The sequence below is a fragment of the Herpailurus yagouaroundi genome, unplaced genomic scaffold (genome assembly GCF_014898765.1).
Source record: "Herpailurus yagouaroundi ecotype Mexico unplaced genomic scaffold, PumYag 163, whole genome shotgun sequence".
Lineage (NCBI taxonomy): Eukaryota > Metazoa > Chordata > Mammalia > Carnivora > Felidae > Herpailurus > Herpailurus yagouaroundi.
In genome coordinates, this window is record NW_024412404.1 from 26,882,902 (window position 1) to 26,904,095 (window position 21,194).

Below are 21,194 nucleotides of genomic sequence, written 5' to 3' on the forward strand. Positions count from 1 at the left end.
GGGGTGGTGGTGGTGGTGGCAGCACCAGGCAGGAGGAATAGAGACCCACGGGGTTCTGTGGGCCAAATTCTGTAAGGGAGGAGCTTAGGGGAGCCCTGGGGCTGGAAGGGGTGGGGGGCTCATCTGAAAGCTGAGTGTGCAGTGCACAGCCAGTGCTCTCCGAAGCAAGGGGGGACCAGGATGAGGCAAATGAGGCACTGCCCACCTGCGCAAAACTTAAGGTATCAAAAACTTCAGGTATCAAAAACTTCAATAAGCAAGGTAAACATTTCACTGCAGTGTTTTAACAAATACAAGTTAATGTTAAAAAAAAAAATCCATGATGAACAAATTATCAAAACTTTAAGTAATGACAGGCTGCAACCCTGCTTTTGGCACAGATCCTGTGAGCGTCTCGCCCTAATCCCCCGGATCCTGTCTTCATTTGAAATTTTGAGATTTACTGTAGACGTGGTGGGAGAAATAATGATTCCCCCCCCCCCCCAAATGTCCATACCCTAACCCCTGGAACCTGTGACTGTGTTACCTCACCTACTAAAAGGGATTTTGCAGACATGATTAAGTTAAGGATGGAGAGATTGTACTGGATTATCCAGGTAGGTTTTCTAAAAGGGAGGCAGAGGGAAGGCTGACTACAGAAGAGGTAATGATGGTAAGGAGGGAAGCAGAGACCGGAGTGATGAGGCCACAACCAACGAATGTGAACAGCGTTCTAGGAGGTGGACAGGCGAGGAACAGGGTCTCCCAAGAGCCCTCAGAAGGAACAGGCCCTTCCAAAACCTTGATTTTAGCGAAGACTCAGCTCTGACTTCTGACCTCCACGATTGTGACAGGATAAATTTGTGTCGTTTTGAGCCACTAAGTTTGTGGCAATTTGTTAGAGCAGCAATAAGAAACTAATGTAATGGACTTTTTGCATTAATTTCCATTACAAATATCACAATAACATGTTCATCCTGATCACTGAGGCTTTTGCTGCCATCCTTAAATTCTGTGCTGCAGGCCACATAGGCCCCCTAGTCCCGGCCCTGATACTAGTATGGGGGTGGGGGCTCACATCCTCCTTAGCCCTGGGTTCTGGGGAGGGGCTCAGGGCTCTCCCTTCCCAAAGTTCAAGTACACAGGAAGGGAGGAAGGGCATTTCATGATGCCGGTGAGGGGCACAAGCCGAGGAATGCCCCGCCCTAAACCTGTCAGAAAAGCCTAGGGCTCCCACTACCCAGGGACCGTCTGGGTCTGAGCAGCACTGTCCACTTTCAAGGGAAGGACCCAAGGGCTCAGTTAGAGTCACCTACCCTGGGGGTAGGCGGACCCTCCCATTGGCCATGTGGGCTCTGATGCCATCTTGCTTTCTCCTCCTGAGCTTTGGTTCCCCTACCTGTGCGGTTAGACCTGCCAGGCTCTAGGGAATCCCTTCCACTCCCACACAGATTCCCCAGACGGCTGGAAGTCTGCAAGTGCCCGCCATTTAGAAGGCTCTGGACTCAGATGGGCACCAGATTATGCCCCAGCCAGGATAACACACCCCATGTTGGGGGGTCATTTTTAGCTGTGGGGCCTATTAGGGTTGGATGTTCAGAGAGAGTCTTAAAATTGTCCCGTTGGGGGGTGGGTGCCTGGGTGGCTCAGTTGGTTGAGTGTCCAACTTTGGGGTCAGGTCATGATCTCGTGGTTCGTAAATTCAAGCCCTGGTGTTTGGCTCATGGGTGTCAGTGCCAAAGCTGTCAGCGCAGAGCCTGCATCAGATCCTCTGTCCCCCCCTCTCTCTGCCCCTTCCCCACTTGCGCGCGCTCTCTCTCTCTCTCTCTCTCTCTCGCAAAAATAAACATTAAAAAAAAAATTGTCCTCTTGGGGCAAGGCCAGGAAGCTGAGGCTCTGTCCTCTCAAACAAGTACCTGGACACAGATGACCTCTTCAGCGGGGGTGGCCCTCAGTTCTGAGCTGTGTCGAACAGGCCCTGGGTCCCAGACCTCGGGGACTCTTTCCTCAGTCTGATTGCCTCCCCATGATCTCCGTCCCTCCCATCAAGACAACTCAGATCCAGAGGCTATGGTGCTCTGATGCTTACCCAGGAGAGAAAGAGAGAGAGGGAGACAGAATCACGGATGATGGTCTCACCCTGGGGACAGCTGCCTCTGCCCCCAGCTCTGCTGTGTGCTGTAAGGCAAATTGCTAAACCTCTCTAGGCCTCTCTGCCTCCCTCTATAATGTAATTTTGATACAACTAACCCCTGGCAAGAATAGCACTTAGCAAGCATGAGACCCCTCTGTGTCTCCTCAGACTGATGTGGAGAACGACCAAGGCCACCTCGAAGCCACGAGACCCAGGGAACCTGGCCATAGGATCACCTGGAGGCCCCCTGGCATCCTACTTTCCAGAGCAGGCATCCAGCAGGGGGTGCTCTGAGCTCTAGCAGACCTGGGTTAGAACCCAGCTTCCTGGGGTGCCTGGGTGGCTCAGTCGGTTAAGCGTCCGACTTGGGCTCAGGTCATGATCTCACGGTTCGAGAGTTCAAGCCCTGCATCAGGCTCTGTGCTGACAGCTCAGAGCCTGGAGCCTGCTTCGGATCCTGTGTATCCCTCTCTCTCTCCCCCTCCCCTGCTCGTGCTCTCTCTCTCCCTTTCACAAAAATAAATGACATTTAAATACATAAATAAACAAACAAACAAACAAACAAAAAGAACCCAGCTTCCTGCCGACTTCTCTGTGACCTGGACAAAGCGTTTGAGTCTCCCTGTTGCCCAGTGTCCCCGCCTGTAAAGGTTTTCACGACCAGTTTCCTTAGGGCTATTGCAGAGCCTGACACAGGAACATGCTGAATAAATGTTAGCTGCCCTGGCGAGTGGCTGGGGTTACTGGGGCACCGCTCAGTGTCACTGGCACTAACCCTCCACGGGCCTCATCTTAACAGTAACCATGACAGACTCTCTCCTGGCCCTGTCTGTGATCTGAGCTCTCCTTAGCACAAACAGAAGCCAGGCAGGCCACGTTGATGGGGCATTTCCCATCACAGCCGCTGGGAAGGAAGGAGGACTTCTGGCAAGGTGCGTAAGAGGCAGCTGAACAGTTAGCGTCCTGAATTCACCCCAGTAAATCACCACTGCTGGGGTGCCGGGCTCTCCCAAGGCAAGTTATCTGCCTTCCCTCTCTGTTCTCCCCATAAACGGCCCCGGGCTCCCCGCCATGCTGTCAGAGGGGTCTGTGGCTGGGAACTATTTCTCCTACAAGCTCACAGACTCCAGAAGCACTACAGGGGAAGGAGGCCCAAGGATGCTGTGAACCAACCCCTAAGCCCAGAAGAGGCCAGATCTGCCCTCTGGGAGCCTGGGGCATGGAAAGGGTCCCAGGCCTGCTGAGGCCTCTCCTCCACCTGGCTGGTGGACCCACAGAACATACGAGGATAGGCTGAAGGTACCAGAATCATGCTCAAGCAGCCCATCTGCTGGCTTAGTGACCTGAAGCCCAGCGCAGATTAGCCACAGTCCTTTCTCTCCCCTTTTGGAAGGGCTGCCAAGAAAGGCCCAGCTAGGGACTCTGGGCCTGGTGGGTCAACAGTCAGGGAAACCGGAAATAAGACTCTCTTCTTCAATCTCCTAGAAGAGCTGGGCAAGCAGCACGGGGGAGAAGTGGTCCACTAGTATCTCGGGCTCCACCACTGCTAGCCTGGGCTGGGGCCAGTGACCTTTCATTCTGAACCGGATTGTGCCTCGAGGGGCTTCTATTTGGAGAGGTCATTCTAGCAAACAGTGACCACTTCCAGCTGGACTAAAAAGGTTGCTCTGTGTCCCTCCAACTTGCCCCAAGGCTGGGCTTTTCTCCATGTCAAGTGTCCTGCCCTGTGGCTTCTGGAAGCTGCATTTGTCCCCTCTTTTTCCTTCTACCACCTGATTTCTGAGGAACCGAAGAGCAGGAGAATTGGCTCCAGGGAGTCAGAGGAAAGTCTCCAGCGGACTGTGAGAGCCGCATACAACCGGGCTGGGGCAACAAGGCTCTGACGGCCACTGCGGGCCTGCTGCTGGTCCCTCACACCCCTCCCCAGCGCAGGGCAGTCACTGTGGGCAGGGACACCATTCCCAAGCTGGGTTCCTTGCCCCAGGGCTGTCGTTCCGTGCTGCTGCCTGTAAGGTTGGGGCAGAGAGCTTCTGGGCCGTGCTAGGCAGTGCCTGGCAGCCTGTGAGTGTCAGAGTTACCATGCTACTAGTTACTGAGCGCTAATCCTGACTCCTGCATCCAACGCAGCACCTGCCCTGGCTTCATGACAAATAGACATCTCAAACTGAGAAGTGTCCAAATGGAACTGCGGTCGGGCCGCGACCTCCCAAACCTGAACTGCGCTCTTGGTTAATGACAGCTCTGTCCCCAAGACCTCTCACCCACACCCCATGAGTCACCTGCACTGTCCTTGCTCTCGCACACCTCCACCCAGTGCTTGTCAGTCCTATTTTCCAAACAGATTCAGAACCTGATTACTTTCACTGTCACCCACCATAGTGAAAGCGCCCATGTCTCCGGCCTGGATTAGTCCGTGTATACCTGTCCTTGGCTTCGCCTTGTCCCTCTCAGGCCAGCAGTCAGAGTGGCCCTTTACAACTATATGTCAGATGCCATCATGCCTCAGCTCAAAGCCCTCCAATGCGCCCTCCCCCTTTCATTTAGGAGTGAGAGCCAGGGCACCTGGGTGGCTCAGTTGGGTTAAGCATCTGACTTCAGCTCAGGTCATGATCTTGCAGTTCAGGAGTTCCAGCCCCGCATCAGGCTCTGTGCTGGCAGCTCAGAGCCTGGAGCCTGCTTCAAATTCTGTGTCTTCCCCTTTCTCTGCTCTTCCCCTGCTCATGCTCTCTCTCTCTCAAAAATAAATATTTTTAAAAATTAAAACAAACAAACAAACAAAAGGAGTGAGAGCCAAAGTCCTCACAGGGGTGCGGGAGGCTCCTTCCCATCTGCCCTGTCCCTCACCCCTCCGGCCTACCCACCTTCCACGCTGCTTCAGGACCACATCAGATGTGCTCTGCTGATGCCCAGGCTGCTGCCTCTGGCTGGCCAGCTTCCACCAGACATCCTGGCTGGCTGTCTCACCTCCCAGACTGTTTGAATGGCCCATCCTCATCACTGTATTTAAAACTGCTCGGGTTTGTTTTTCTTTCAACAGCACTCACCACCCTTCCAAAACACAGAGGTTCACAGAATATGGGCCCCGGACCAGCAGCACCAGCAGCATCTGGGAACTTGTTAGAAATACAAATTCGAGGGCATCGCCCAAGCGAGCTGGAATCCCCGTGAGTGGAGCCAGCAGTCCCATTTCCACAGGCCTTCCTCGGGGTGCCTCAGATGCTAGCTAACATTTGAGAACCACTGCTCTGTGCCTCGTGGCTTGCTTTCCTGGTTAGTGGCCGTTTTGTGGAGTAGGAAGAAGCTCCCCCGACCTCTTTTCCTGCCACCTCCCCTGCCTGTGCACAGCAGGTGTGCTGTGTTTGCTGAATGTTCCAGGGCTACCTTGTACTGAGAGAGCGCTGAGCACTTTGTGTCCGTCTTCTCTCTTAATTCTCACGACAGTCCTGCAATGAAGGCATTCTTCTTCCGTTTTGCAGACAAAGACACAGAGAGGGTAACAGGCCTACCCAGGGTCACACAGCCAGCAAAGGGCAGAGCCAGATCACACTCAGACCACACAACCTGATACTGGAATCTGTGCTCACTCTGCCTCCTCTCACCCATCAGTGCAACTGGCTTTGCCAAGCACCGTCCTATCAGACCCACCTTTGAGGTCTTGCAGGCTCTCTCCAGATAACTAGGCAAGGGTTCATCCGTGCAAGCACCTGCCAGATGCCAGGTAACCCTGGGTACTCAGTGGTTCCCTCTTCTTTCCTCTCATGGTGAGCTGGGTAGGAGTTGCTGCCCGATGGGGCTCCAGGGCCCATGTTCCCAGAGCTGGGCACAGAAGTCCAGAGATCTACAGGAGAGCATTGCCCTCTTCACAATGTCAAGTTTTCTGATCCATGAAGATGGGATGTCCTTCCATTTATTCAGGTCTTTTTTAGTTTCTTTTAACAACATTTTGTCACCTTCAGAGTAGCAAGTTTTAAACTTCTTTTGCTACATTTATTCCTAAGTATTCTCTTCTTTGGGATGCTATTGTAAATGAAGTTTTCTTAATTTCATTGTTGGTGTGCTCATTGCTACTGAACAGAAATACAGCTGATTAGTGTATCCTGCAGTCTTGCCGAATGTTTTATGACTTCTAATTGTTTTCTAGTGGATTTCTTAAGGTTTTCTGTATAGGAGATCCTATTATCTGCAAATAAGAGATACTTTAACTCCTTTCTTCCTTTCCAATCTGGATGTATGTCATTTTCTTGCCTAATTGCTCTGGCCAGAACCTCCAGTACAGTGCTGAATTTCAGTGAGGAGAGTGAGAATCTGTGCCTTGTTTCTGATCTCAGAGGATAAGTATCCAGTCTTCCTCCACAAGTATGATGTTACCTTTGGGTCTCTTGTAGATACATACTCTTTATCAAGTTCAGTAAGTTTCTTTCTACCCCCATCCCTAGGCCGTTTATTTTCATCAGGAAAGGGTGCCAGACTTTATTAAATGCTTTCTCTGAGTCTACTGAGATGATCATGTGGTGTTTTAAGTAGGGTTCATGTACTCAGCAGGGAGCCCAATGGGGGTGGGGGGGGGGGGGGGGGGAGCTTGAATTCACAACCCTGAGATCAAGACCTGAGCTGAGATCAAGAGTCAGATGCTTAACTGACTGAGCCACCCAGGCGTCCCAATCATGTGGTTTTTGTCTTTAATTCCATTCGTGTATTACAACTGTTGATTCTCAGGTGTTACACTATCCTTGCATTCCTGGGATAAATCTCATTTGGTCATAAATCTCATTTCATTTGTATAATCCTTTCATATGCTGCTGGATTCAACTTGTGAGTATTTTGTTGAGGATCTTTGCATCTATGTCCACAAGAGAGATCAGTGCTCCAGCCATTCTTCTCTCCCTCTCCAGTACCATCAGTCTTTTGCATTGCTGTTTTGTCTCCCAACTTAAAACCAAAAAATCCAACAGCCCTCTCTTTACCTGACCTCCCCTCCAGCCACTGTCCCATCTCTTTCCCTTTATAGTCAACTTCTTGAAATAGTCGGTTATTCTCACACTCCATTTCCCCTCGTCTTACCCTTTCTCATGCCCGCTATTATCAAGCTCTATCCCCAGCACTCCACCAGAACCATGCTTGCCCAAGTCAGCAATGAACTATGCTCGATCTCTTCTGGTTGATCTGTCCACAGTGCATGTTGTCACTGCCCCTTCCTCCCTAGACATTCCCTTCAGTTGCCTCGGGATCCCCAACTCACTCACCAACCCTCCTGAGCCCCCTCTGCTGGCTCCTCCTCTGCCCCTGACTTCTCACCTGGGAGCAGCTCAGGGTTCAGCCCTGGTCCTCTGCTGTCTCTACACTTGGCTCTATGGTGCCTCACCCCAGCCTCACGGCTTCAAACCCCATCTATATGTCAACAGCCTCCAAATTCCCCCTCCAACCCAGTCCTCTCTCCAGTTCTCTAGACTTAAATGTTAAACTGCCTATTGGACACTTAAAGTTGAGCCTCTAGGGGTGCCTGGGTGGCTCAGTCGGTTAAGTGTCTGACTTTGGCTCAGGTCGTGATCTTGTGGTTCGTGAGTTCGGGCCCTGCATTGGGCTCCGTACTGACAGCTCAGAGCCCAGAGCCTGCTTCAGATTCCGTGTTTCCCTCTCTCTCTGCCCCTACTCTGTTCATGCTCTGTCTCTCAAAAATAAATAAACATTAAAAAAATAATAACAAACTTGAGCCTCTACCAGGTATCTCAGACTAAGCCCAATGGGAACTCTCACGCTTCATTCCAAACACTGCACTTCCTTTGGTCTTTTTCATTTGTTAATGGCTAATCCATCCTTCCAGTTGCTTAGGTCAAAACATCCTGGAATTACCCTTGACTTCTCTCATTCTCTTATACCTTTCTTCCATTCCAGCAGGGAAATACTTACACTGGCTTTACCTTAAAATATATCAAGAATTCAATTACTTCTCATCACCAGTACCACTCGGGCCAAGCTGCCATCGTCTCACAGTTGCATTAGTGGATAATGAGCTCCTAGCTCGTCTCCCTGTTTCTGGCCTTGCCTTCTGGGATCTATTCTCAACAGGTGGCCAGAAGGATCCCGTTGGAACCCTGTCAGGCTCTGCATTCTCTGTTCAAAACCCAGCAAGGGCACCACGTCACTCAGGGAAAGCCAGAGTCATCACCGTGACGACAAGGCCCTACTGACTTAAACCCCATTACCTCTCTGACCCACTTCCTGCTCTCTCCCTCTTCGCAGACTCTGCTCCAGGCAGACTGGCTTCTTCGCTGCTCTTCCGACATGGACCCCACTACCCCTGCCTCCAAACCTCTCCGCCCAGGTATATGTGCACGTCACCCTTCAGCTCCTTTACTCAAATGTCAGGAAACTCCAACCTCCAAAGCCTTTACTTGCCCTTCCCCCCTCACCTTTCTCCACGGAGCCCTGCAATCGGCTTGTTACCTGTTCTCTCCTAGAATGTGCATTTCATGAGGGTAGAGGCCTTGTCTGTCCTGTTCACTGCTGTATCCCTGGCTCCTAGAATACTTTCGCAAGTGAATGAATGACTGGCTGAATGAATGAATGAACGAATGCCCAGATAAGAGGGACTGCCACCTCTGGGTAGGCCATCGCCAGTAACGGGCTCCACTGACCCCGTGGGTCTGCTGCCTCCAGCCTTCTCCATGGGGATGGCCGGGGCTGCCTCTGGCTGCAGCAGGCACACTGCCCATTCCTGTCTGTCAGAGGCGGCCTGCTCTCTGCCAGAACAAACATGCTTGAAAGGGCTCACGGACTCCGTTATTAACAGTGAAAGAAGGACTGATCCTCTAAGCCTCCTTTCCAGGGGAACCCAGGCTAATAACAGCTTTGCCAGGAACCTGCTGCAGAGGCTGACTGAGCCCACCTGTGAGTGCCCATGGCTTGCCCAGACATGTCTGCCATCGCTAACCCCTGCGATTGCTGCGTTTCCTCTGTGCTTCTGGTAGAAAGGAGATAAGTGCCTTTGATGACGGTTCCTGTTTGAAATCTTACAAGTTCTGCAGCACGCAGTCTGAGAAATTTGGTAAATGCTGGGGGACCTGAGGGAGGGACAGATCTGGGTTCTATGTTGGGTTCTGCAAAGGGTCCCAGTTCTGAGCAAGCACAGAGAAGGAGGGAGGGAGGGAGGGAGAGAGAGAGGGAAGGGGAGAGAGAGAGAGAGAGAGAGATGGATGTGTGGCCAGAAGCTGGCACCACGAATAGAGTAGATGGGTGTGCCAGCGCCCTGCATGGTCTGAGTCAAAGCATGGCCTCTGGGGTTAGAACATCCACCTTTGTTTCTCAGCTTTGCTCCCTGAGTAGCTGGGTTGTCTTGGCCAAATTACATAGACGCTTCAGCCTTGAGCTTCTCTGTTTTTTGTTTTTTTAATATAGTGAAGTATCCGTACATCCAGAAACGTACTTAAAGCATATACCTGCAGATTACCACATTGCTGTAAAATGAACACCTGTGTAAGCGAGACTTCTATCCAGACTTTTATGGCATTTGTTTCTGTGCCTTTCTTTATTTCTGCTGCCCGATTACCCACCTACAAATAGTACAGTTTTCTTTCTGCCCTGTTATTCAACTTTATACACATGGAATTATACCTATAACATGTTACTGAGCCTCCCTAGTCCCATGGTAGGCGTTTAGGATTCATGCACGTTGTTAGGTGGAGTTGTGGGTAATTCTTTTCCACTGCTGTAGAGTTTCCTGCTGCAAGAACGAATCATACTTATTGAGCCCCTGGATCGTTCCTAAACCCCTGGTTAGGGTCAGGCCATCATGGGTAAGGCTGCTGTGAACGTGTGACGTGTCCAAGTCCCCAGCATATCTGCACACATATTTCTATCTGGGACATGCCTAGCGGTGGCACTGCGGGGCCTCGGGGTGCATAGCAACTTTTGCAGATCCCGGCAATACCCACAAGTGCCCGTAGCTCTGTCCTTGTCACCTCCGAGAACCGCCCGCCTTTTTCATTCAGTCTTTCTGGTGGGTGACTATAAGTGGCATGTCGTGGTTTAACATGCACCTGCCTGATGACTAACGAGGCTGAACGCTGCAGCCTATGTTCACTGGTCACAAGGATTTCTTTCTTGGTAAAGTGCCTGTCCGAGTCTCTTGCCGGAGTTTCTACTGGCTTGTCTGTCGTTGCCTTCTGGGTTTGTAGAGGTTTGAGGAGCAAGTCATTTGACGGCTGTATGTGGTGCAAACACCTTCTCCCACCCTAGATGCTGGTTTTTTCATTTTCTTAATCTACCTTTTAACGAACAGATGCTCTTCCTTGTGTAGAGCATAATTTATCGATCTTTTCCTAAAAGATTAATGATTTTTATAACTCCTGCAAAAAGAAGTTTTCTCTACCCAAGATCACAATGATGTTCTCCTTTCCCTGGTGTTCGGAGGTGCCGTCTGTCGTAAGTCAAAGTCCAGCTGCATGAGAGTCTGATTCTGGGCTCTATTTTGTTCCATGGGTTCAATTCCAACCACTTTGCACCCAAGGAGGTCTGCGAAGGCCGCAGAAATCCCTGAGTGTGCCTGGGTCTTGGGTCAAAGTTGCCACGAGCCTCAGGAGGCAGGGAGGCCATGACTAACAGTGTGAGGGCATTTATGAAGCACAAGAAAAAAACTGCCTTTCCATGTGATATCGACTCTTCTATGTGAGGATCAGTGGTTCTAGGAGAGATGGCCAGGCAGGCCACAGCCGGGAATAGCAGAGGAGAGCTGGCGAGGTGAGTGGGGAAGGGAGGGGCTCAGCCTACAGAGCACACTGGGTCTGGAGACGGGCTCCAAGCCCTGAAAGGTGAGCTTCCGCCCCTGCCCAGAATGTGTAGCACTCAGACACTGTGCGGGGGAGACAGGATGTCCATGGCTCTCATGGTCACATGGTCTCCACATTCAGCAGGGAGTTGGTGGCCGCAGCCCAGCCAGTATGGTGACCCCTTCTAAAAGCTCTTTTCATGATGATTGCAGAGGGGCACCGACCACACAGCCGGGGGCCACCCTTCCTTTCTCTTGCACCCTGTGTCTGTCCGCAGACCCTGGCAGCCCTACCTTCAGAACACAGCTGCTGAGCCCTCTTCACTCTCTTCTCCACCCCCACGCCAGCCTGTGTCCCCGTCACCCCCGTCTGATGGCTGTCTCAGCCTGCCGTGTCCACTCCTGTCTCTCTCTGCTCCACCCCTCACATGGCGGCCAAAGGGCCCTTTACAAATCTGGGTCAGGTCGTGTCTGTCTCCTGCTCAGAGCCCTCCTTGGTGCCCCATCGATTGAGAACAAAATCTTGAGATCCCCACCATGTCCCCAAGGCCTCAGTGACCTCTCCTGCCTCATGTCCTCTACTCTCCTGTCCTCACTCCCTCAGACCCGCTGGCCTTCCTGAGATTCTCTGTGTCCAAATCTTTCACTCCCACCTCAGGGCCTTTGCACTTGCTTGCCCCTCTGCCTGAATGCTCTTTGCCCAGCACTCCCCTGGCTCTCCTGGCCACTTCATTGAGCTGGCTAGGCTACAACATCTAACACAGCATCCCCTCTATCATCCTACTTAAATTTACTTTATTGTGTTTCTCTCTACTTAAAATCATGTGACACCTTGACTTGCCTATTATCCGTCTCCCACTGGACAATGGACGGGAGAGGAGGGCGGAGGAATCCTCTATTTTGTTTTATCACTGAACTTCCGAGTGTCCGGAATATGACCAGGTACGTTTCAAGCATCCGATAAGTGTTTTCAATAAAGCTGCGTAAATGGCAACCACTGCTCTCAGCTCAGAAACAAGGCGCTGGTTGTGTGGGCAGCGCAGGGGCCCTGTGTGGCTGTAGGAAGGCACAACAGAGGGAAGGACGCGGGACCCAGTGCAGACCACCTCAAAAACACCTGCTGTGCAGCAGGGCTCTGGACGCAGGGAGGCAGTATGCACACGCCACAGGATTCTAGCCAGAGGAGGGCATGTTTTGAAAGGTGGCCCTGATTCCCCTGCTGCTGCCTGTCCAGTAAAGTGGAGGTGTGACTGTCAGGGGCCGGCAGCAGGAGAGGACAGCATGGCTTGCCTGCCGTAAGCAGCTAGGGACACAGCCGGTGGGTCCCAAGTGAGAGAGGTCTTGCGGGCTCAGTGCAGGGCGGAGGGGCATGATTACCTGAAGGCAAGGGTTCTAGAGGGTGAGCATGCGATCTACGGGCAGTACCTCCGCCAAGTGGGGCCCAGATGACCCGGCGGATGGCCTGCACCCAGTCCTCCATGTCACGTTGGGAGCTGGCCATGAGCAGGAGCGCCTCGGGGTTGGCCGGCACCTTCTCCCGCTCCCCGGTACCACCTGCAAGACAGGGAGACACAGGCTTACTGCAAGGACCCCCGTGCGGACACCGGGGCTCACACTCCCACAGCACTGTCCACCCCAATGCCACTTAGCCTGTTCTTCCCTGCCCTGTGAGAAGGCCGCCTCTCCCAAACCTGTTGGCAACGGCCAAGCTTCTGGTTCCGTTTTGGCAGCCCTCTCCCACCCGCCGCCACTCCTTTCACACCCCACACGTGTATCTTTGGGGCCCTTGTAGGTTTCCACCTAGTTACATTTCCGCATCAAAACAGAAATCATTAGAAGCATGCCCAGGCACTATTAGAGAAAGAGCATTCACACTGGAGGCCAGCTGGGAGAAGTTCAGAACCCAGAGTAGCCTATGTATTTTGTTCTGCATCAGCTTTACGCCTCTTCCGCGCAAAGTGCAACATCACTATGCTTTTAACGTCCGCTCTGACATTACAGGCCTCCTTCCCCAGCCTGGAAAGGAGGCCTGATTCTCCACAAGCAGCAACATTACGGAGGCCTGCTGTCAAACCAGGATGGAGCAAAACGCTCTAGAATTCCCCACCCATCCCCACTCGCAGCTAGACATTGCATCTCAACGCAGAAGGATGGGAAATTTCAGACAGAGGTCATTAAATTTTCCCTAATGTAGCTCCAGCGGTTCTCACGTTTTCATGTATAAATGAACTCATCTTTAGGGTGTACACAAAACCCATTTATACTGAACTTCATCTAAAGGCTTTTCAAGAATGATCTTGTCTTCGTTCATCCCCAACATCCTGCAATATGTAACTCACCCAAGTACTAGCCTCTGGTCCCAGAGCCACCGACCCTGAGCAGGACTGTCTGCAGGTGGGGTGTGAGTCCCAAGGTCCTGGGTTCTTGAGGGGGTGGGGTGGCAATGAGGGAGAACCGTGAGACCCAGGACGCCCCCTTGCTAGAGCCTGCAGCCCTGGGATGGAGACAGGAGCAAGTGCTTCCTGAGTGCGTGGTACCTGCCCGGGACTCTTCTAGAAGCTGAAGACACTAAGTGGACAAAACCGTCCTCCTGGGATTCTTTAATCTTCACAAAGCCTGTGTGGCGGGAGGTGCCGTTACTTTCCGCAGCTTCCTCAGTCAAGGAAACTGAGGCACAGAGTGATTAAGGAACTTGCTTGAACTCATACAGCTACTACGTGGTAGAGGCTGGGATTCAAAGTCCCCTGCTCTGGGCTCTGACCCACCCCATGCTCTTGTCACCCCTCAAAGAGAAGGCAGCCTGGTGGGATCAGTCTGACAGTGGTCCCAGCAAGGCCGCCAAGGGCCAGGAAATGGAGCAGAGTACTCTGAGAGCTGGAGCACAGGGTGGGGTGTGTCCTCACTGAGGGGGCACCTGAGCAGGGCCAGTAGTCTGGACAGGCCTGTGAGGCCCAAAGCTCAGAAGGGTGATGAGCAAGGAGACAAGCGTGCCGGGACCCCAGGATGGCTTCTGGAACCCTCACCACACACACAAGCCCTGCTCCTTGGGAGCCCGTGCAACCGCTGGGAAGCAGGGCGGTGGAGGTGGAGGTGGAAGTGGAGGGGAAGGGAGTCATGGGGCAGAGGCGGCAGAGCCCGAAGCCAGACAAGTGTGTGTGCACCTGCGGGAAGCAAAGTCTGCACCCATGGCTCGGTGGCTGCCATGGTCATTCGTGGGGTGTGAGCACTGCCACAGAGGTAGGGAGAGTCGGAGCGGGGGGGGCCGCCCCCGAAGCCTGATGCCTCCAGGAAGCTTTGCTACATAAGCTTCTCTGAACCAGGGTCTCAAGATGGCTCAGAAGATGATTTAGGACTCCAAGAATTTGTTATAGTTACTTGCTTATCCTAAATACTCTTTTTTTATTTTTATTTATATTTATTTAATATAATTTGTTATCAAATTGGTTTCCATACAACACCAGTGCTCATCCCAACAGGTGCCCTCCTCACTGCCCATCACCCACTTTCCCCTCTCCCCACTCCCCATCAACCCTCAGTTTGTTCTCAGTATTTAAGAGTCTCTTATGGTTTGCCTCCTTCCCTCTCTGTAAGTCCCCCCTCTTCCTCTCCCCCATGGTCTTCTGTTAAGTTTCTCAGGATCCACAGAAGACTGAAAACATATGGTATCTGTCTTTCTCTGTAGGACTTATTTCACTTAGCATACCATTCTCCAGTTCCATCCACGTTGCTACAAAAGGCCATATTTCATTCTTTTTCATTGCCAAGTAGTATTCCATTATATATATAAACCACATCTTCTTTATCCATTCGTCAGTTGATGAACATTTAGGCTCTTTCCATAACTTGGCTATTGTTGAGAGCGCTGCTATAAACATTGGGGTACAAGTGCCCCTGTGCATCAGCACTCCTGTATCCCTTGGGTAAATTCCCAGCAGTGCTATTGCTGGGTCATAGGGTAGATCTATTTTTAATTTTTTGAGGAACCTCCACACTGTTTTCCAGAGCGGCGGCACCAGTTTGCATTCCCACCAACAGGGCAAGAGGGTTCCCGTTTCTCCACATCCTCTCCAGCATCTATAGTCTCCTGATTTGTTCATTTTGGTCACTCTGACTGGCGTGAGGTGATACCTGAGTGTGGTTTTGATTTGTATTTCCCTGATGAGGAGCGACGTTGAGCATCTTTTCACGTCTGTTGGCCCTCTGGATGCCTTCTTTAGAAAAGTGTCTATTCATGTTTTCTGCCCATTTCTTCACTGGATTATTTGTTTTTCAGGTGTGGAGTCTGGTGAGTTCTTTATAGATTTTGGATACTAGCCCTTTGTCTGATAGGTCATTTGCAAATATCTTTTCCCAATCTGTCGGATGCCTTTCAGTTTTGTTGATTGTTTGCTTTGCAGTGCAGAAGCTTTTTACCTTGATGAAGTCCCAATAGTTCATTTTTGCTTTTAATTCCTTTGCCTCTGGAGATGTGTCAAGTAAGAAATTGCTGCGGCTGAGGTCAGAGAGGTTTTTTCCTGCTTTCTCCTCTAGGGTTTTGATGGTTTCCTGTCTCACATTCAGGTCCTTCATCCATTTTGAGTTTATTTTTGTGAACGGTGTAAGAAAGTGGTCTAGTTTCATTCTTCTGCATGTTGCTGTCCAGTTCTCCCAGCACCATTTGCTAAAGAGACTGTCTTTTTTTCCAGTGGATATTCTTTCTTGCTTTGTCAAAGATGAGTTGGCCATACATTTGTGCATTTTTTCCTTATTGAGTTTTGAGAGTTCTTTACATATTCTGGATACAAGTCTTGTATCAGATATATGCTCTGCAAGTATTTCTCCCTGTCTGTGCCTTTTCTTTTCATTCTCTTAAGAGTGTATTTAGAAAAGAAGTTTTTAATTTTAGTGAAGCCCAATTTACCAATGTCTTTCTTTTACTGAGTGTGCTTCTCTAAGAAATTTTTGCTTAACCCAAGGTCATAAAAGTTTTCCCCTAGAAGTTTCATGGTTTTAGGACTTACATTTAGGTCTATGAGTTAATTTCTGAATTTGGTGCAAGGTATGGATTGAACTTCATTCTTTTTAAGTAGGCCTCACACCTAGCGCGGAGCCCAACACAGGGCTTGAACTCACAACCTTGAGATCAAGACCTGAGCCGAAATCAAGAGTCGGCCGCTTAACTGACAGACAGAGCCACCCAGGTGTCCCATATCTGGTATATTTTGTATCTCATGCATTATAGGTTTGAGCTCTAGAAGTTTGATTTGGGGTCTTTTCAAAAATATCTTTCACATCTCTACTTAACTTTCTGAACCTACTGGAATACAGGTATAAAAACTGTTTTACCATCTCCGTCTGCTAATTTTAATACTGTCATTTCTAGGCTGGTGTCAGTGGATTGATTTTTCTCCTCATTGTGGGTCCTGTTTTCTCGATTCTTTGCATGCCTGATATTTTTTATTTGGTGCCAGACATTGTGATTCCTAAATCGTTGGGTGCTGAACATTTCTGTATTCCTCTAAAAACACTTGAGTCCCTTCTGGAATGAAGTTAGGTTACCTGGAATGAGTTTGATCCTCATAGATTTTGCTTCTAAGGTTTCTTAGGTGGGTCCAGAACACTCAGGATGAGCCAATTCTTCCCCACTGCTGAGGGAAAACCCTTCCGTGTTTCCTATGCAATGCCCCATAAGTCATGAGGTTTTCCAGGATGGTAGATGTAACAGGAACTATTCCCTGCCCTGTGTTAGAGGGGATGCTGTTGCCTGGAATCCTCCCTGGTGGTCCCCTCCTCGGGTTCAGGTCATGTCCTCACTGTACATGGTGATGCGTTCTCAAGGAGTTTTCTCTCTGAGCAGCTCTTTCCTCCTGGGTATCCCATCCGAAAACTCTAGATGCTTTGGTCTCTCCATCCCTAAGCTCTATCTCCTTAATGCATGGAGTAAAAGGGGTTCCACCTGGGGTTCCCCTTTCTGCGGCACAGCCTGGAACTTTCTCCAGCTGGGGCACGTGTAGACCTTACCTCATTTGTTTCCTGTCTTTTGGGGGTCACAGTCCTTCACTGCCACTGTTCAGTATCTTCAAAACTGTTTCAGATTACTTGTCCTTTTTTTGTGGGGAGGGAGTTGTTTTAGGTGAGAGAGCAAACTGGTCCCTGTTGTTCCATTGTATCCAGAAACGAAGTCCCGCTACCGCTTTTAATGACCCGCTACATGTAAAACACTGTGCAAGAAGCTTAACACACACGGCGACACCTAGTCCTCACAAATACCGTAGGAAGAAGTGTTACTGACCCCATTTTACAGATGAATAAATGGATGCTCTGAGAAGTTAAACATTTAGCTCACAAACAAACAAGTGGAGAGGCCAGGATTCAAACCAAGGTTGGTTCGACGATACACGCATTCTCTATTTATAATATAAAACCTCCTCTCTGGCAGCCGAGGGGAGTGCATGGAAGGTAAAACAGGCCATTAAAGCAAACTCTGGCATCTTCTACGGCATTCAATCGTTTATGCTTACTTTTTCCTCTGCTACTTAGGAAAAGAGTCGTATTAGCTTTAGTTAAAAAAAAAAAAAAAAAAAAAGTCCTAACGGCCAATTATTTCAGGAAGAAACGCATCATGAAGGCTGAGGGTCTCTTGTTACTGTTTTTGGTTTTCCCCTTTCCTTTTTTTAAACCAGGCTGTGTGGCCATTGTGTTTCCATCCCATCCTGACACATGTCACAGGCCTCTGAGGCTTTCTAGAATGGTGCTTAGAGCCCAACCTGGGGTCAACCCTCAGCTCCACCAGGGGGAGCACCGTGACTTAACTTTGCCAAGCGTCAGAGTCCCACACCTGTAGGGTGAAGAAAATGAAGGTAGCTACCCTTTCGGGAGAAGGACATTGAGATACTCCCCTGGCTTAGCACCTGGGACCTAACAAGCTCTTTAAATGTTCACTTAAAAAAAAAAAAAAGTTCATTATTTATTTTTGGGAGAGAGAGCATGAGCAGGGGAGGGGCAGAGAGAGAGAGAGCTGGGGGGATACAGGATCCAAAGAGGGCTCTGCCCTGACAGCACAGAGCCTGATGGGGGGCTTGAACTCACAAACTGCAAGATCATGACTGGAGCCAAAGTCGGACGCTGAACCGACTGAGCCACCCAGGCGCCCCTAAAGGTTCACTTTTATTATCACATTCAATTAATATAATAGAAAGCAGAATTTTCCCACCTCAGCACTACTGATGTTTGGGGCCAGATAATTCTTCCTGGGGGTGGTGACGAGCTGTCTTGTGCACAGCAGGATGTTTAGCATCATCCCTGGTCTCCACCCACTAGATGCCTGTAACAGCCTGTCCTGGTCTCCCAGGCTGACCACCAGGAAAGTCTCCATATATTGCCAAATATCCCTTGGGGGGCAAAACTGCCCCCAGTTAAGAATCAGATATATAACAACCAGATACATACTTTCTATGAGTCTAAATGTCTTTTACAATTCTACAATCATGTGATGTCCCATGGGCACAGCAGGGCTTCTCTGAAAATCATCAGGACCTCATCTATCACACCAGCCTCCTCTTGTGTTCCCATCTCAGTGCTGGGCATTCAGGTACCCCAGGCAGAAACTTGGGGTCACCTGGCCTTTCCCCCTGCCTTGTCCCCACACTGACCCAGTTTCCTCTGGTGGGCTCATCTAGTCTCAAGACTCTAGGTGATGACCATGCCATCCCTATGCTGACGACTTCCAAGTTCACTGTCCCCTGCCCTCCAGACCCACTCTCCACTGCCTGCCCCACAGCTCCACCGGGACGTCTCCAGGCAGCACGCCCTTAGCAGGTATGAAATCCACCTCTGGACCTGCCCCACCCTCCCCTTCTCCGATGAGGGCGACTCCCTCTTCTAGCTACTCAAGTGGCAACCAAATGCATCTTCAGGTCTGCTCTCTCTCATGTCACATCCATTCCTATCAGTAAGTTCCACTGATTCCTCCTTCAAAAGATCTTCAAACTCTGACCGCCTTTCACTGTTCCACCTGGTCCCAGCCACCATCCTCTGTCATCCAGATTACTGGCGTGCTCCCTAGGCGCTCGCTTGCCCCTACAATCTGTTCTCAGTATGGCGGCCACAGTGGCCCAGTAAGACCTAAACAAGCTCACACACCTCTGCTCAAAGCAAAAACCGCCCCTCTCAGCAGAGTCCTTACAATGATCTTCCAGGCCGCTCACCCCTATCCCCCATCCCGCCCCAGGCCCCCAGCCCTCCTGCTACTCCTGATTTCATGGCTGCTCTCCTCTTTGTTCTAGGCCATTCCTCCAACCACCAGGCACATCCTTGCCTGAAGGTCTTTGCTCCTGCCCTTGCTGTTCTCCCAGACACTCCCTCACCTCCTTGAGGTCTTTCCTCAAATGTGGCCTTCTTGGGGAATCTTTCCCAACAACTCTATGTAAACGTCATCATCCACCACAACCCATGCCCCTTCCTGTCCTTACTTTTTCCACAGCACTTATCACAATGCAGCACACACACAGTTTACATGTTTACACGATAGGCTTATTTATACTGTTTATTTTTGGCCCACCCCACCTCGTCTATCCGGTAAGCAACTCCAGCACACAAGCAGTGCCTGGCACGGGGAGGGCACGCACAGAATCTGGGATGAATGGATGGCTAACTGCAGCCGCAGCAGAACCAAGGGGCACGCACAAGGCACTCGCTTTGAGGCAGGCATGATGTTAACGAACGGGTGAGCATCACAAGTTTGAACACTCACAAAGGAAGTGGTGTCATTATCCCCATCGGACAGGAAAGGAAACTGAGGCCCAGAGATGGTGAGAAACACATCCAAGCTGTAAAACCAGTGAACTAGGACCCTAGGCAGACTAGTTCCTAACCCTGTCCCCACTCTGCTCAAGGGACCGGCCTTAGGTGACCCAGCCAGGACCCCAACCCAGCTTTTCTTATTCCCACTTGGGCTTTCTTCCCCTCTGAGCTCCTGAATTTAAGAATTTCCTTTTGTGCTGGAGTCTCCTTTTCCACCCATGCAAGGGGGGCTTTGGGGGAAAGGTGGTAACCCCAAAATGCAGCATATTCTGGCACAGGATCCAGAACAGGAACCCACTATCTCTCAACGTTTCTGTACAAAAACTTTTATAACACAAAGAAAAAAGAGAAAATGTTATTTATGAAAGCATTTTGTAAACCACGGTAGCCCGTGGGACTCATTCTAGGGCATTCAGGTGGAAAAACGGTCATTCTGATGTAATTAATCAAATACTATCTGTATTAGGCCAGGAGTCATGGAAAAATTGTTTAAAAAATAAAAGAAGTCACTATTTAAAGGTAATAGTAACTGCAATATAGGACTTGTCACAGGACCCACTGTCATTCTACTGGCAGCCCAGGGGAGTGGGGAGCCCCAGGGAAGCCCCAACTGATGGATTCCCAGGGTTGGAGGCCAAGTGTAGGAATATAGCTGGAAATACCGTCTGAGACAGTGTGGTCCAGTGGAAACATAATGAAAGCCACATGTACATTTTTAAACGTTTTGGCAGCTACATTGAAAAAGGTGCAAAGAAACAGGTGAAATTATTTTGCATAATATATTTCACTTATCCCAGTACCTCCAAAAGAGTACCATTCATTTCAACCTGTAATTGACAACTTTAATGTATTTTTTATACCAAGCCTTCAAAATCCAGTGTATATTTTGTACAAAGAGCACATCCAGACCAGCCACGTTTCAAGTGCTCGGTAGCCAGATGTGCTGGTGGCTACAGGACAGCTTTGAGGCAGCCTAGACAGGGGCTGGAAGGAGGGGAGAAGAGCCACCCTCAGACTTGCTGAGACTGTTGTGGGGGACAGCTCTGAGCTATGCCTTCCAGCCAGCTGGGCTTTTCTGCAGTCTCCAAGGGCTGCCTCCCTGCCCACCCCAGCCAGACCACACCAGGCTGACTCCGAACTCGGGTCCAGGCTGACTCCGAACTCGGGTCCAAGCTGCCCTCAGGATCCTGTCCTCGTCTCCGCTCATTTCTCTTGACCTCTTGACCCACTTGGAGCCATCAAAGGCCGCTTGCCCTTCAAGGGTTAATCACCCCTGGCCTACTGGCCCCGCAACCTGCTCTTGACCCTGGCTGCCCACTTACCCCAGGGCTGACGCCTGCTCCTCTTCAGATACCTGGCTGGCCAGAAGGGCATGGTGTGGCCGGAGGAGTGACCGTCAGACACAGCCAAGCCAGGGACTGAGGCTAGGCGGCTCCGCGTGCAGGAGCTGAGGCTGCCTGTGCGCTCTGCTCAGAAGGCACTGGGCCAGGACCTTTTTGTCTCCTTTGGGGAAGTTCTCAACTTCTCAGGGCCCCA

The 21,194-nt window shown here is 50.6% G+C and overlaps 1 protein-coding gene across 6 annotated transcripts in view; it reads right to left on the reverse strand.

Moving 5' to 3' along the window:
* ARHGAP22 (Rho GTPase activating protein 22) overlaps positions 1–21,194 on the reverse strand; it is a 180,591-nt gene that overhangs the window by 17,839 nt on the left and 141,558 nt on the right. For 4 of the 6 annotated variants that reach the window (XM_040485689.1, XM_040485690.1, XM_040485694.1 and 1 more), the window contains one exon: positions 12,255–12,431. The exons of 1 other annotated variant lie outside the window; for it this stretch is intronic. In XM_040485689.1, coding sequence (XP_040341623.1) covers positions 12,255–12,431 — 177 coding nt within the window. The remainder of the gene's footprint in view (positions 1–12,254; positions 12,432–21,194) is intronic. One more of the 6 variants, XM_040485691.1, reaches the window with a different exon arrangement.